The sequence below is a fragment of the Girardinichthys multiradiatus genome, chromosome X (genome assembly GCF_021462225.1).
Source record: "Girardinichthys multiradiatus isolate DD_20200921_A chromosome X, DD_fGirMul_XY1, whole genome shotgun sequence".
Lineage (NCBI taxonomy): Eukaryota > Metazoa > Chordata > Actinopteri > Cyprinodontiformes > Goodeidae > Girardinichthys > Girardinichthys multiradiatus.
Genome location: NC_061817.1, coordinates 6,669,308 through 6,687,206, shown reverse-complemented (window position 1 = coordinate 6,687,206; position 17,899 = coordinate 6,669,308). Strand labels below are relative to the sequence as shown.

The 17,899-nt window shown below is 37.8% G+C and overlaps 1 protein-coding gene across 1 annotated transcript; it reads left to right on the top strand.

Moving 5' to 3' along the window:
• The first annotated feature begins 4,488 nt into the window (after positions 1 to 4,488).
• On the top strand, positions 4,489 to 13,887 carry LOC124863038 (platelet endothelial cell adhesion molecule-like). Its single transcript, XM_047357279.1, has 15 exons — positions 4,489 to 4,604; positions 4,720 to 4,743; positions 5,640 to 5,933; positions 6,464 to 6,760; positions 6,851 to 7,111; positions 7,230 to 7,511; positions 9,261 to 9,560; positions 9,654 to 9,932; positions 10,093 to 10,225; positions 11,373 to 11,440; positions 11,548 to 11,601; positions 12,877 to 12,966; positions 13,057 to 13,227; positions 13,663 to 13,685; positions 13,873 to 13,887. The coding sequence occupies exons 1-15, from the start codon at positions 4,550 to 4,552 to the stop codon at positions 13,885 to 13,887; spliced, it is 2,346 nt and encodes a 781-aa protein (XP_047213235.1). The 5' UTR covers positions 4,489 to 4,549.
• Positions 13,888 to 17,899: the final 4,012 nt, after the last annotated feature.

Here is a 17,899-nt window from a genome sequence, read left to right as displayed (position 1 = left end):
AATGAAACTGAAACACCTGGTTTTAGACCACAATAATTTATTAGTATGGTGTAGGGCCTCCTTTTGCGGCCAATACAGTGTCAATTCGTCTTGGGAATGACATATACAAGTCCTGCACAGTGGTCAGTAGGGTTATTTAAGCCATTCTTCTTGCAGGATAGTGGCCAGGTCACTACGTGATACTGGTGGAGGAAAACGTATTCCTGACTCGCTCCTCCAAACAACCCCAAAGTGCTCAATAATATTTAATCTGGTGACTTGCAGGGCCATGGGAGATGTACAACTTCACTTTCTTAGTTACATCAAACCAATCTTTCACCAGTCTTGCTGTGGTGTATTGGTGCATTGTCATCCTGATACACGCACCACCTTCAGGATACAATGTTTGAACCATTGGATGCCATGGTCCTCAGAATGGTTAGGTAGTCCTTGGGCAGTGATGCGCCCATCTAGCACACGTATTGGGCCAAGGGAATGCCATGAATTGGCACCCAAACCATCACTATCCACCCCCATGGTGCACCTCTGGGCATGCAAAGTCTGGGTGGTACGATTCTTTGGGGCTTCTCCACACCGTAACTCTCCCAGATGTGGGGAAAACAGTAAAGGTGGACTCATCAGAGAACATAATGTTTCACATTGTCCACAGCCCAGATTTGCGCTCCTTGCACCATTGACACTGACGTTTGACATTGGCATGAGTGACCAAGGTTTGGCTATAGCACCCCGGCCGTGTATGATTGACCCTGTGGAGCTCCCCGACGGACAGTTCTGGTGGAAACAGGAGAGTTGAGTGCACATTTAATTCTGCCATGATTTGGGGCAGGCCGTGGTTTTATGTTTTTTGGATACAATCCGGGTTAGCACCCGAACAATCCCTTTCAGACAGCTTCCTCTTGCGTCCACAGTTAATCCTGTTGGATGTGGTTCAGTCCTTCTTGGTGGTAGCTGACATTACCCTGGATCTGTGGCTCTTGATACATCACAAAGATTTGCTGTCTTGGTCACAGGATGCGCCAGCAAGAGGTGCACCAACAATTTGTCCTCTTTTGAACCTCTGGTATGTCACCCATAATGTTGTGTGCATTTCAATATTTTGAGAAAAAACTGTGCTCTTACCCTGCTAATTGAACCTTCAACACTCTGCTCGTACTGGTGCAATGTGCAATCAATGAAGACTGGCTACCAGGCTGGTCCAATTTAGCCATGAAACCTCCCACACTAAAATGACAGGTGTTTCAGTTTCATTGTCCAACCCCTGTATGTGCCATAATACTAGCCTCTGCAGTTCTCCACTATCTTGAGCTGGAGTGCTGTGCTAAAATCGATGCTCTGCACTGTAATTTTGTAATATGGGCCTGAATGCTGTTTGACTGAGACAGGGTCTAGTCACACAACTTAAAAATGTGATGATTATGTTTTTCAAATAAGCTATAAAAATAAATAAATGCTACAAAACACTTGCAGAGACTTTATGTAGGGGAGTCACTTTAAGATCTGAGACAAATATATCTAATCAAATATTAATCAATGCTTCCAGCAGCTATATTTATTTGCACCTGATTGCCGTATCTGGAATCATTCTGTTTAGGGAGGACACAGGTTCTGTGTCCCAGAGATGAACACGTTTGGAGCCAAATGTGCAAATCAATCTATTAATAAGGCAAAAGACCTTGTAAAGATGCTGGCTGGTTAAAGCTGGCAAGAGAGCATCCTTATCCACAATAAAATGGGTCCTGTACCAACTGTGAAGTGGGAGGGTGACAGCAACTGATGCCTTTTACAAAATAAATGGTATCATGAGGAAAGAACATATATAGAAATACTAAAGGAACATCCCAGGACATTAAGGTAAGCTTGGGTGCCATTAGATCTTGCAAATGGACAATGACGCTAAGCCATTATTGATGCAAAGTGGCTTGAGGACAAAAAAGTCCATGTTTTGGCTTGACCACCACAAAGCCCTGACCTGAGACCCATAGAAATTTTTGGTTGGGAGCAGAAAAGGTGTGAGTGAAGACAGCTGTCGAGGTAGGAAAACTTTACTGGCCGTCCGTTAACTCTTACATTACTCCTCACCTCTCATTGACTCTTTTTATTTGGCACCCCAAAGGACAATCCTCAGTCAGAGATCAGTTGTAAGTTTCCACAAGTTTATTAAAACCAATCTGAATTCAGAAGGGGAGACACACACTTACACTGGTACCTGGAAACATCTGTGTGTTGTCTCACTGGAGGGGGCATTACATTACATTTTATAACCCGACACTGCTATGCAGTACACATACACAATCATTCTGTCTGTGGATGTCTCCCCAGCAACAGTGTCAAAGAAACAGAGATATACTTCATTATTTAATCAAAGAATTGTTTCCCACATGTGGATACAGACAGAGAACACCTTCAAGCCTTATCCTTGAATAATAAACACTCATTGTTTTATAATACTAGAGACTACTGTTACAGCATCAAAGAAACAGAGATACATTTCATCATTTAATAAAGAATAGTTTCCCAAACGTCTTCAGGAATCTTCAGGGTGGAATACTTATCAGACGTTTTGGTCACTGCCAGCTTCTCACAATACAGACAGAAAAGACATGCAAGCCTTAACCTTGAATAATGAACACTCATTGTGTGATAATACTAGAGGCTACTGTTAAGGTTTTTTCTAACAATCAAAAGCACAACTAAAACTCCTGATAAAATCAATCTATAAGCAGCAAAGTCCCAAATATATCTTAGTCTTAGCTACTAATAAAAAGGGATTTATATTTCCACACAGCCTATAAATCTGACTCAGATACTCCAATCTGTCAGTAGGAATGGGACAAAATTAAAGCAAATTGTGAGAAGGGTACATAAAACCTTTGACCCAAGTCAATGTAGAGTTTGAAGGAAAATGCTGCCAAATACTAAGGAAATACACGTAAACTTCAGACTATAAGGAAAAAAATTAAATAATTACTTAAAGAGTTTCCACTCTCCTTATTCTGGCATTTAGCAGATGGAAATAATTTAGATTATAATTTAGATCATAAATTTGATTAATGTAAATATTGAAAAACTTGACTACTGAACAGATTTGAATGCCTGTTTTAAACAAATTCTTTGATATTCACAATCAGATCAATTTTAACCAGAATTTAATAATTTCAGATAACTAGTTTATTCTCCAACTGCTGTTGTAAGTCATGTTGAACACATTTCCACATGGAGAGATAGATATGTATAAAGGTTAATTTAATCAAGATTTACTTAATTTTGTTTCCTGGGATGGTGTTATTGAGAAAAAACATTTATCCATCCATTCTTTCATGCTCTTCTGCTTAACAAATATCAGATCGCAGGGGCAATAGATCCAGGAGGGAAACTCAGACATCCTTCTTCCTGGCAACATACTCCAGCTAAATTCCTCCAGGCCAGAAAGGTTATATATAGTCCCTCCAGCATAATCTGAGACCGCTCCTGGGTCTTCTCCGAGTCCTAGACATGTTCAGAAAACCTGCAACGGGTAAAAACACACTTTAGTCATTTACAAATTATTAAATCATTTAGCTCTAGTTGGAAAATAATTGTGGACAGTGCTGCGAAAAAGTATTTGGTCCTTTAACTGTTTTAGATCTTCAAACAAATATAGCGGTCTCCCACTGTGATTCCCTGGAGTTCCAAATCCTTAGAAATGGCTTGGTAATTCTTTCCTGACCAAGAGATTCTTTAGATCAGAGCATAATATGCTGCATTTGAGATATGTAATCCTACTTCGTGTTGCCTGATAGGTTTAATTTAGGTGCTCTCTTTAAAATACAACTCTGGCAGTAATCTGTAATGGGTGTGGCCTTGCTGTGTACTCCCAACGATTTAACAAGGGGGGTACTTACTTGTTAAGTTTGGCTAACTTGTTAAATAAAAGATGTTATCATTTGAATGCTGCATTTTGCATCTTTCTAAAATTCATGTGATGAGCTGACACAATGCAAACAGAATATATCTCTAAGGGGGTACATAGTTTTTCATAGCTCTTGTTACACCTGTTGTAACTTAAGTGAAATATGTTGTTTGCACCGAATTAAGCTATTTTTACTGGTAAAACATTATAAAGTTTTAATATGTTGTTGACAATCTCTACAATAGATCAAATGAAATTAAAGTTTAGTTCAATGTTATAATTTTCTGCTATTATTTTACAGTATGAAACAACTTAGTTGAAAGCTGCGGCGTCTGCAGGACAGAACTGAGGAGGATGTGAGTTCAATGAGTCAGAGGGCCCATCTTATTGTTTTCTCATTTTTTCACAACTAAAGAAAACAGCTAAGTAATGCTGGGTTCCTGAGGAAGTAACATACACTTCTGGGTAGTCAACGCTGATAAGACAAGCAATACGCCTACAATGCCAACACCCCCTCAGACAGTCTTTGTCTTCTACACACTCCACTTCTCCCACGCCAAGGTCCTCCGCTGTCTCTTCGAGTCTCCTTCTTGGCTTCTGCTTCTTCTGTTCACAGGAGCTGCATATTGATCTCGCAGCAGTCCACCACCTTCACTCAGAATGGGCTCCAGACCCCCCAGCCTGCTGCTGCTTCTCACCAGTCTCCTCTTCATCTGTAAGGATCCACTGCTGTGCTTCCTTATGGATAAAGGATAATACATCATTTAAAATGAAATCCCTGGATTCTCACTTTTCTGTTCTACTTCCTCTCTATTTTTCTTCTAATACAGGGGAAACTGTCAGAGGAGAATCATGTAAGTTTTGTTGTTTGTTTTTATTATTGGTTTTTGTTAGGTTACTTAAAATCTGCATGATTTGATTGAATTGACTTTGTAAAGTGACTTGAAACAACGTTTTGTAAATTTGAAGCAATATAAATAAGCTGAATTGAATTGAATTGAATTGAATTGAATTGAATTTAATTGAATTGAACTGAATTAAAATGATTAGGACATGGTAGGTTTCATTAGTTAATCTGACTAAAATAAGTTATATTTACAACAGAACCTAAGAAGGTAGTGATTTAAGCAACAAAAAGACATTGTTCGTTGCATTTACATTGTTCATGGTATTTTCCATTCATTCAATCTCTTTTTACATATATATGAGAAAAAAAAATCTTTCCCATACACATGAGTTGAGCAATAGTAATTATAGTTACTGAACTAATTTTGTCTTAATATGTTTTCTTGTGTGACCCCTGAAGTTTACACTTTTTGATAAATCTCTTTCACGCACTCTTCCTGAAGTTCCTTGTGTCAAATTTTGGGTGTGCTGTAAAAACACAACAGAGCAACTTTTTTCTAGATATCCTAATTCTGCACCTTCAGAAAATGAAAAAAAAATGTATCTAGCATTTTATGTGTTTACTTTACAGCACATATGAGATTTCTACAGTGGAAGATTTTCTAGAACAGCCTTAAAATTATAAAAATCTGAAAACTGATGTTCAAGAAAAAGGAATGTTGGAAACGATGAGGGAAAATGCTCCCCTAGAGAAATCTGGAGCATGACACTGTTTCCTTCCTTCCACTTGCTTCTGTTTGTTGCATAGAAGAAAATTGGCAGGTCATTCTTTCCTCTTGTTGTTTGACCTCTGACTGTCTCTACTTTATTTCCTTGCTTCTGTGTGCCTCTACGGGATCTACAGCATACATTATAGATACTGTAGGCCTCAAAATCCTGCCTGAAAGCAAAGTTCAGAGCGGTACCAAGGTGACGATACGTTGCCAAGTAAGCGTCAGTTTCAGCAACATCTCTCACCTTGAACACCTTTTCAAGTTCTTGCGGGATGACGTCCAAATCCACACAGCTAACACCACAGAAGACTCTGTCGACTATGAGATCAACCCAGCCAGGGTAGCCGACTCTGGAAATTACGGATGTCTGGTCTTGTTGAAGAACAAGCGCAAAGCCAGCAATATCAAGAGACTGGATGTCACAGGTATGCAGTGTTTTCTTTTTTCCATTGTATGGATGTCAGTGTCAAAGTATTTTTTGAGTTGAAATGAGTAGTGTTTACACAACACAAAAACACTCCATTGGGTCTCATTGGCTTGCACACACACACATTTTTGAGATATAGCAACACATCATCTGCACATAACATAATTTTATGGGTTATTAGCTTCAATTTGATGAATATTTCTGTTTTGAGCAAATAAAGCCACAACTATCTTAATAAATGAGTGGACCCAGGGGTTTCTTCTAAGCTTAAAGCTCTTAAGCTTAAAGCTCACCCTTTTCAGATTTTCATTTATAAAAAAGAAAATAAAACCTATTTTTTCTTTTCCTTCCATTTCACATCTATCCATTACTTCATGTTTGTCTATCGCATTAAATCCCGATAAAATACATTGAAGTTTGTGATTGTAAAGTGATAAAATGTAAAAAAAAAAAAAAGAAAACATTCAAGACTAACACAGTTTGTATGTTTGTGATTTTCATTGTCCTGCTGGGTTTCCTTCCTGTCAGGCCTACAAACCCCCATTCTGCATCTGAATAACTCAACACCCTACGAGAGTGAGGAGTTCAAAGTCACCTGCAGTGCTCCAGAGGAGAAAGGAAGTCTTATATTCAACTTTTACCAAACATTTAGAGATGGGCAGCCTCAGTGGATAAAACAACTACGAAGCACTAATAACTTTTTAGAGACCACTCTGACACTCAGGCACATAGGGGACTGCTTTCTGTCCTGTGACTACGAGATCAATGTGATTGCAGGGACCAGTCGCTCCAACAGCAGCAATGGGATTCAAGTGAAAGTCAAAGGTGATTATACCAAGTAGTAGTTTGTTCCAAGTGAATGACCATATTAATAGAGGAAGAGTGTGTCTGACTTTTTGAATTTGTGTTTTACAGAACTGAACATTACCCCAGACATGACTGTAATGCCCAAGGATATCTATGAACCAGATGTAGTAGAAGTGGTCTGTAGTGTACAAGTTCCTTTGGAGAACATTGAAATATTTCTTATAAAGGATCGGACGGTTCTAAAAAGAGCCACCGGTAAAGCCCTCATTCATCGATATGTTTCTAAAGCAACGGACTCTGGAGAGCTTGTTTGCAAAGCGGAGTGGAGAAACGTCCAGAAAGAAAACTATAAAACCCTTACAGTCAAAGGTAAGATTTCCTTACTACTAATGTGACACCAAGTAAACTGTTGATGTATGTAGGTGATGAAACCTATATACAGTATAAAGATATAATGTGTGTACATTTTTCTTTCTAAAACCAACAGAGGTATTTTCAAAACCTCAGCTGACTTTGGAGCCTGTGGACCTGTTTGAAGGAGACACTTTCAGACTGAACTGCTCAGTCAAGTTTTTTGTTCCCAGGATGATTGATCCCAATACTTTTAAATACACCTTCTACAAAGATGGTGCTGAATTGACCAGTGCATCCACATATGCTACTGTTGCAAACCCAGAACACAATGGTAACTACTTCTGTAAAGCTGAGGGCATTCATTATTCATTTGCTCTTTACAAGGACAGCCAAACAATTCTTGTTAAAGCTAAAGGTAAGTTCTCTGGTGCATGCAGTTGTAATCAATTCAATGATTCTCATTTAGTTATCTCATACACCATAGCCTCTCTCAGTAAGAAATGCTGTTGTGGAGACTCAGTGTCTTTTAAAACCTGTCCTACGTTTGAGAAATAAAGTGGCTGCATCTTTAGCTCGTGTTATTCAGTGGAGCCATATCTCCACCAGTGCCTCAGCTCATTTGGAACAAGCTTTGGATGCACAGTTTACCCCCAAATTATTCATATTTCCAGCAGATTTTATTTTAAAGTTAACATTTTGGAGTTCCCTAGCCAGGGACCAAGTTGAATCTGTTTGAGAATCAGCAAAGGGAGCTTAAGATAAGGGTGATGGCAAGGAGGCTTTCCAACCTCAAAGGCTCAAAATACCTGTGAAAACATGCAAAAAGATGGTCAGAAATTATTAAACATTTTTGACTGCTGTTATGCAGAAAAAGGTCCATTGATTATTGAGAACAGTATCAATAATTCTAAATGCATATTTTTTTAAATAAAATGAGAAGTAAAGCAAATACATTATTCCTTTCAAAATCATGTTCCTTTAACATAGTTGTAATATCTTTTGAGCGATGTCTTTCTCATTTCCAATCAGAAACAAATTTTTCAGGTGAATGAAAATAATATTACTTCTGAATCTGCCAGCCAGTAGTTATTGACTGGACTGTGGCATCACCATAATAACATGAAAAAGGGCAACTGATTGAGTCTGAACCAGATTTTGTGCACAGTTAGTGATACCAGGTACATCTCAATAAATTAGAATATCATTATAACTAATATTTTTTGAAAACTGTTTTTCAAACAGTGAAACGTAGATGGTCTACCAATTCAATATAGACAGACTGGCAAAATTCAAGCATTGATGTCTGTGAATTATGATGGTTATGGCTTACAGCTGATAAAAACCCAAATTTAGAATATTAAGACCTTTTAACACAGAAATGTGAGCTTTCTGGGTTCATTTTGCATGATTAGCTTTATTTGTTCACCATGGCATAGAGCCAATCTGTTTGTAGTTGCTTTGATAGTGGCCTTTGGCTCATCTGTATTGTTGGGTTTGGTGTCCCATCTTCCACCTGACAACACTATAAATGCTCTGTTTGGTCTAGGTCTAGTGTGTTTGCAGGACAGTCAAGCAAAGTGATACTATGGTGCTTGAAGCAGGCATAAGTACTTTTGCAAGTGTTGGCAGTTACTAAGTCCTTCTGGAAAATGAAATCAGTATCTTCATAAAGCTTGTCAGCAGAAGGAAGCATGAATTACTTTAAAATGTCCTGCCTAATGGCTGAACTGACTTTGGACTTTATAAAACAAAGTGGACCAACAACAGCAAACGAGATGGCTCCACAAATGATCACTGACCCCATACCAAACGTCAAACAATATGGATTCTGTGCCTCCCCTCTCTTCCTCCACACTCTCGGACCTCAATTCCCAAATTAAATGCAAACTATACTTTTAACTGAAAAGACTTTGGACCAATGAGCAACAGTCCATAATCCATAATCCTCTAAATCAACAGAATCAAAGGCTTTGAATATATTGTATGTATGAGTATTGCATTTTTACTAAATTACTGAAAGAACCTAAATTGTTGATGATATTCTAATTTATTTTACAAGTTACACATGTACTTTAAAACTACCAGAAAGACAAATTTTGATTCAAACAAGTGATTACATGTTTTTTGCTATTTCCTTACCTGTCTTGTGTTTTTTTAATCCCAGTCCCTGTTTCAAATCCTGTGCTTAGTGTGGTCGGTGGCGAGATGTTTCTAGGCAAGAGCTTCCGACTGATCTGTCACAGTCACACAGGCACTCTTCCTATCAAATACACCCTATTCGGACCTAATGGGCTGATTCTGAACAGGGAGGTCAGCAGATCTGAGGAACGGGCTATCTTTGACGTACCTTCAATCACCAAGACCTCAGATTTAAATACATTTCTTTGCCATGCAAGAAATAATCCACGTTCCCCTCCTAAAATAGCATTGGGGCAGCAAATTCTGAAGTCAACCAGTATTATTGGTACGTTGTATGCAAGAATGATATGAGTGGTGGTTTTTCAAATTGTTCTCAGATTGCTAGAACTGAATTTCTAACACACATTCTGTTGCACAAAGCCTGTCTCAAAACCAAAGCTGACTGTTCTTCCCGGCCTGGATGTCACGGAGGGACAAACTATAAACCTTGTCTGCTCTGTACAGACAGGTAGCCAGCCCATCAACTTCACATGGTACCACCAAGAGTCACCCAGAGCACTTGCTTCTCTGTCGACCAATAAACTGAAAGAATCCCACAGCATATATAATGCCAGTGGAAAACACGTGGGGAATTATTACTGTGCAAGCACAAACCCAGCGAATGAAATCAAAAGGAGTGACTTTGTCACAATTGAAGGTGGGTTATATTTCTGACACATAACTGTAAAGTGACTATAGTGAGGAAATATGAAACATTCATGCCATTATGAGTAACTCATATTTCATCATCAAATAATTAGCAACATACTTGTTCTAAGCATGAAATATAATAGATTACTTTAAAATGTCTTCTACAGTGAAAATAGCGGGATGGAAAAAAGCGCTGATCATAGTCTTCTGCATCCTACTTCTCCTCACCTTAGCCCTTGTAATTGCCTTAAAAGCCCGGCTTTTACGGTTTACAAGGAAAAGAATGGGTAACTTGTCAGTGTAAGTGGTATTGCTCATGTACTTATTCAACAATCACTTTTCTTAAATATGTAAGAATCTGTTTGAAAGAAACCAGGTACAAGACAACCGAGAACACAACTGTAAGTCTTAAAAGAGTGTAGAGGTTACATAGAGAACACTTACTCAGGCATTAATCTATCACACAATAGAAGAAGAAAACTGTGAAAAATGTCTCCCGCTTGAATGTGGGTTTAGTGAAGAATAATATGGAGATCTTTTCAGGGAGGATGATGAATGTTGTCTGGGAGTAGTAGCTTTGAGACCTAATACACCAGCACACACCCCAGGGATTTAAAATCACTCTGTGGTGAATTTAGTCTGCTTGTAATTCTCCACAGTAGTGGTATTGTTACGCTGATGTGCCCAAGAGAGTGCCATCACTCACATTTCTCTCAACAACCTCATCACCAGAACACTTTATATGAGGGAGCCACACAGCAATTTTGCAAAACATGGTCAGTATGTAACTATAGTGAATGAAAGAAGCTGTAAGTCTCAACATCCTATACATAATAGATCAGTGTTTTACTTATGATGGTTTAAGCGCACTAAAGTAATGCAGGTGTCAAAACTTTATTTCAAGGATGCCATCTGTCATGTCACTAAAACCTAAGTTCCTCTGCAGTTCGTTTTCTCAATACACGTTGTGTGGCCTTCCAAATATTCCTGCAAGTTGATTGCAAGGTGTTGATTTTATGGCAGCCTAACTTCTGTCAGTGTGCCCCAGCTGAGGCTACACTGTAGCTTACCACTGTCAGTGTGTAAATATGTGTATGAATGGGTGGATGACTGATTGTAATGTACAGCACTTTTGGGTCCCTGGGGACTTGATTAAGTACTATACAAGAGCAGATCATTTACCATTTTAACACGTCATCATTCATTAATGGTAGTGCACTCCCTGTTTCATGAAGTCCTGCCTCCAAAATGTGACAGAAAAGTGTTTAAATATTGCTTATCTGCTTTTAAAATCTGTCAATTATTTATGCCAATACTTTCAGGATTTTAAAGTTTTGTGACCCTAAGCTGATAAAAAATGCTCTTTAAGTTCAGAATATATGAATTCCAAGTATAAGATGCCCACTGGGTTCCTTGTTGATTGTGCTTTGTCTCAACATAACCTTAGGAAGTCAGCCAGCACCAAACCAGAGCGACTGAGTCTCACACAGGCTGAGGTCATTGATGTTGCAAATGGTAACATTAGTCATCCATTAAGGCAATCCAGTGGAATACTGTACTCTAGATTGACAAAAATGTTTTATTAATCAACACTGCTAATGTTTTTTGTTTACCCTGTGTAGCCACCCCAAGCATGATGGGAAAAAGTGTTTGGAGTGACCACGTATCAGGCTCTGGTGGGTTTGTGTGTCAACAGCTTTCATCCAAACGGTTACTATTAAGAATGATGTTTTAGAGAAAATGTGACGAATTCGGTTGTGATGATAGAAATACAATTGTCTTTTTTTCTGGGAACCAAAGATAAACTCCCTGGCCACTTTATTAGGTTCACTTTGCTAGTACTTGATTTGACCCCCCTTTGCCTTCAGAAATGCTTTAATTTACATGGTATATATTCAACAAATTGAACTTTTGGTCCATATGTACAGTATGGCATTATGCAGTTACTGAGGATCCAAAATGCAAATCTACCTTTGCACCATCTCCCAAAGGTGCTCCACAGGATTGAGATCTAGTGACAGATGAAGCCTTTAAACAGCAGTATTGTGGAGTTAAAGAAACTCCACAATCATATCAAGTATAATTTGATATCATTTGAGCTTTGTGACATGGTGCATCACCCTGCTGAAAGTAGCCATCAGAAGATGTGTAACACAGAAATGTGTTAACACTGTGTAACGGGGTAGACATGATCAGCAATGATGCCCAGGGACGCTGTGGCCTTTAAAGGATGCTCTGTTGGTGCTTAGGGGCCCAACGTTTGGCAAGAAAATATTCCCCACACCATTACATCACAACAAGCAACCAGAATCGTTGACACAAGGCAGAGTGGCTTCATGCTTTTATGTTGTTTATGCCAAACATTGACACTACAATCAAAATGTCACAGTTGAGATTGAAACTGATCTAACTAGGTAACATTTTTCCCATCTCTTACTGCCTACAAATTGTGAGTTTATGAGAATTGTAGGTTTAACATGTTGTGAATACAGAGATAGTGTTCTGTGTATCTCGGTTGTATCAAGTGGTGTTTTAAGATATTCTTGTCTTTCTTTCATCTCCTACCAGCCTGCCTGCTCTTTTTACCCCATTCTTTCAAAACCAGATGACCTCTGTGTGTGAAAATCCCAGTTGATCAGCAGTTTGTAAAATATACAGACCAACCCTTTTGGCATCAACACCTATTTCATGGTCAAGGTCACTTAAATCCCCTTTATTCCCTATTCTAATGTTCAACTGAACTTTAGCAACTCATCTTTAACAAATCTAAATACCTAAGTACATTGAGTTGCTGACTTATTAGCTTTTTGTTCCAACAAACAATCAAATTGCTCTAACTAGTAAAGTGGCCAGTGAGTGTGTACTTTATGAATTTAATTTAGATTTTTTTTAAACAGTTTTGTTTGGAAAGAAAAGGGGTTTCTGTTAACTTTAACCAAACTGTTGTGCAGAGTCGGATGACCAGAACAGCAGCATCTTACCAGAAAAGTCTGAACCTCAATACACTAAGGTTCAAATAAGAGATGCAGATCCAACCAATGGTGAGATTGCTTCTGAATTTTAAAAAAAATTCACAAAACCTTATATAACAAAATTCCTATAAAATTAATATTTTATTTGTTTCATGTTAGCCCCAGTGAAGCAGGGCACAGATACTGTCCACACTGAAGTGCGCAATGTCCCGCAAGGTACGACTATCATCGCACTTTTTTTTTCATTCCTTTTAGGCAACACAGCTGACAAAAACATTGTTGACATTTGGGAGATGGAGAAAAAAAAACAGGAAACAGGATCAACTGCCTGTGAACATTTCATTGTTAGTGAAAGAATGACCCATTAAAACAGTAGGTCCAATCTCCAGGTGGCCACTTCCTGCTTTCGTCAGAGAGAACTTCCTGTTCAAACAACGCAGACCAACAGTTTGTGGCGTTATTCAAAAAAAGTGACCAACCGTTTAATTGTTCGGTACTAAAGAGATTACTCCTGCCCATTGTTTAGTCATGGGATTGCTTTGCAGTGTCTTTTGCTGAAAGTAAAGCGGAAACACTATTTCTGTACACTATAAAACCTGCATTTGAAAACCGTATTAGCGGGTACAATGGGTTTTAAATCATCACAAGAAGCTCCCTGTTTCCTTGAATCACTGCGCTGCTTGTGGAGGTTATGATTACTATGCAAGTCATCCTCCATATCCCTCTCCTTTTGTTTCCTGAGTGTCCTTTGGCTTTGTTTTGCAGGTGTCCCAGAGGTGGCTGATTGTGTAAGTGAGAATATGTGCCCGCTTGCATGCACACCAAAACACATGCATGAAGTTTTTTTAAAGTCTATGCACTAATTTTCAGCTATGTTTGAGAATTTGAGAGAAAAATAAGTTATAAAACTATAAATTTTCAAGATAAGAAAGCTGTGGGTCTTAAGAACTGTACACACTCTTTTTGAAATTCCAGGTTTATGTGATGTAGAAAAATGAGATCATGATACATCATGTCCAAATGTTTCCCACTTTCTATGTGACCATATATCCTTTGCAAATCAACTGAAAAAGAAACAAGTGTTAGAGGAATAAAATCTAAAATAAAGCTGCTTGACCAATAACTTGGTCGTATAAGTATTTGTTCCCTTGATTTAATTTTTGTGTTCAGTCTTTTTGGTAGGAGTCTATTAACTACCCACAACTTGATGTGGTCAATATTTCCCTGCTTTGTCTTGAAAAATTCTCAAAATCTTTAGTTTTACACCCTGGTTATGGCAATCCAAAACATTACGTTTCCTCTGAGAAAGCCATCTGTTTACAGATGCTTAGACTCACAGTGATATTGAAAAATCCCACCTTTACATTCCTAGTTGACCCCTGAATGTTTATAGCCCAAACTAACTGGAACTGTCAGATTTCATCAACCTTAACAAATAGCCTAGTTCCATCTGATGACCCAGAGCATTGTCCTTCCACCACCATGTTTTCTTGTAGTCATGGTGTTATTCAGTGTGGGAATCAGGCTCTCAGCAGCCTCCTAGAGCTTTCTGTCTCATCTTTTTATCAGAAATGTCTAGTTTCAGAACTGTTAAAGGTTGCAAATGAGAAAATGTCAGGTAAACTTTACACCTTGTACACAAGAAGGCTGGATGTTCAAATTTGATCCAAATGAGGTTCAGCGAATGTGCTGCACACACTTATGCAGCAAGATTATTGCATTTTTTTTATTTCAAAAATTTTTTCTCATCAACTAATTGTTTTGTTTTTCAGTTGAATAATACAAGAAATACAAATGTCAGTTTAAATAAGGATTATGTTTTTACATCCCAAAAATCTGAAATTTTAGCAAGGGTTTATAGACATTTAAAGGCCACTGCCTGTCTTCATAATTTATGTCTTTGTCTTTGAGTTTTCTGATATTTAATTGAATATCTTCTACCTCACTAATAGTGATATGTAATTTCAACCTGTGATAGCCACAAAGGCCAAAGCCAATCTGCAGCTGTGTTTAACACCGGAAGATGTGTTGTTATTCACATTTTTGCTAATTTGTTTCCTCTAAATTGGTTTTTACTTTCCTTTTTTTAAACTCTTTTTCTGGCAAAGGTCAGGCTGGAGATCAGTGCTTGAACAGTGAAAACATGACTGAGACTGAAAGCATCACTGATGTTCACACAGATGACCAGGCAGGAGGAACCTGTGCCCTGCGCCTGACTGTTGATGAACATTTATTTGTTACTCTTTTTACCCATCATGTTATTGCAGCTGATGTTTTGGAGCTGAAAGAAGCTGAACCCTTCAACATTGCGCAATTATATTATTTTATTATTGTTAAATGTTGTTTAAAGCTTCCTCTTTAAATTCCCTCTTCTTAATCACATGAATAAAATGTTTTGCTAATAAGTGTCATTTCCTCTTCTTACTAAGGAGCCCGACAAGACATAAAGAATCTTTTTTTTTTTTTTTAACTGGAACCGCTCAAGTCCGACCAATATCTACAGTGATTTGAAAAAAATTTTTGTTACTCATACTTTTTACTGTTTTAGAGATTCTGTCACAAGAAAATGTTTCAGATCATCCAAAACGCTTATTTCAACAATAGAAAACTTGCTCGTAAATACAAAATGCTGTTTTTTTTATGGTAATTTGATTTATTAACTAGAAAAGCTATCCAGACTAACTTGGCCATATGAAAAAAGTAATTGCCCCTTAAACCTGTTAAATGGTTGTGTCGGCCTTCACAGCAACAATTGCCATCAATTGTTTTTGCAATAACTGGCAATATACATCACTGCTGAACAGCTTTGGTTTTCTTCTTTGAAGAATTGTTTTATTTCAGCCACATTAGACAGTTTACAAGCATGAATCACCTGTTTAAGGTCATACCACAGCATCTCACCAGATTTAAGTCTGCACTTTGACTAGGCCAATTCAAAACATTTTTGGTGTTTGAGGCAATCGGAGGTGGACTTGCTGATGTGCTTTGGATTGTTGTCCTGCTGCAAAACCCGAGGGCACTTCAGTTTCAGCTCTATTTGTCCATAATTGCTCTTACTGTGGTTTTATAACCTTTGAAATGGCTTTTTAAACCTTCAGTGAATTTATTTCTCACCTGTTCTTGAATTTCTATAGATGTGGACATGATGCATGTAAGAGATCCTTTACCCTACATCAAGTTGTCATTCAGGTTTTATTTAAAAGATTTCTTGATTCTTTAGTTCAGGCAGGTATCAGGCTTGGGTGTGGCCGATTAAACTGAATAAAAAAATGTGGTTGGTTACAGTTAATCTTTGTTTTACCAAAGGGTCAATTGTGTTTTTACATTGAGCTACTTTGAGTTGCTGTCATAATTTGCCTGTGTTTGGGGTTTTGTGTTTGTGTTCTGTTTTCTCTGCACTGCCATGTTCTTCACTTGCTTTATTTCACTTTATTCAGATTTATTAGATTCATTTTGGTGTTTAGGTTTTTGTTACTTCCCTGGATTCCTATGTTAGATGTTTTAGTGTGTATTTCCATATGCATCTGGTTCCTCCCTGTTTATGTTCTTTCGGCAGTCTCATTGCTTAGTTATTTCAGTTCACTTAGGTATTTTCTGTTACCTCCCTGCACTCCCTGCTCATTAGTGTTAATTAGTCACTCTCCCTCAGTTGCCTTTAGTCTCTCTCCCACAAGCTGATCCTGATTCCCCTCAGATTAACTCCCTGTGTTCATTGGTCCATTCTCAACCTACCTCCCTTCTTGTCATTGTTCCCCACTGGTTCCTCCTGGAAAATACCATGCTTCTACCTGATCCATGTCCTTTGACCTGCCTTACAATAAAATTTATTTGATGACTTGAAACACAGAAAAACAGGAAAACAGAAGAAGAACCTTTAAGGGACAAAACAAAAAAAAAACACCAGAGGTCTTATTAAGAATCTGCAGCATTCATTTACACCACTAGAGGGCGTACTAGAAGCAGTTGTGCAGTGGAAACAACGCACCATCTGGCTGTAATGACATTTAATATGATAAAGACTGTCACTCCAGCCTCTCTGTCAGGAAATATTAGTTTCATTATCTAAGCTAACTAGATGACATAACATATGCCTATTCAAGGTCCCCATACAAAGGTATGTTTCATGTCAAAGTCAACAAGATTCAAGTCAATCCTATTGGATCAGATTCTATGAGGACTGTATGCATAATTTAAAGGCTTAATGGAGATAGGTGGAAAAGTAATCTTGTCAGCCTAGAAAGATAAAGTATATCCCAAAGGTTTTGAGGTACCATAATGTACTGATGCATTCATGAGGACCCTGGTTACTAAATAACCTATGAAACTATTTCCTCAAGAAAATAAAAATCAAAAATTACTGTTTTGTCTGACCTTAAAACCCAATTTATGAAGACTGTAGACAGATATCAAAGTACTAACAGAATGTACCTATGTGTCAATTTTAGAATCAAGTTCCAACTTTAATCTACAGTATTTTTCACTTCTTTGTGACTCAGTTCTATATCAAGTTTTTGTGTCTTTCTGTTTCCTAATTTACTGCCATCTTGGTCATTTTTAAATGCAATACAGCTAAAGGAAAATCACAAGACTGACTGTGCATGGACTAGCAAAGAATATGCACACTTCATTTGACTCACTGCAATGTATATTAGCTCAGTAGAGGTTTCTAACCTCCTTCACCAAATGTATGTGTAAAATAAGCTGAAGAATACTTTGGATTTAAGTGTTTGGATTTAAGAAGATCTAAAACAAAACTGCCAAACAAATTAACCAGCCATACATATCAAGCTGTATATAACTATGTAAATTGGACGTAATCTAAGTAAAACTCATTGTGTTCTGTCTCTTACTCTTATTTTTTTTTTTTTTTTTTTTTTTACATTTGTTAATGTGTGTATGCTTCCATTTGCCTTTCACTTTGCTGCAGAAACACCTGAATTTCTGCACTGTGGCAGAATAAAGGATAATTCTATTGTATTCTATTGTATTTCATTCTGATATA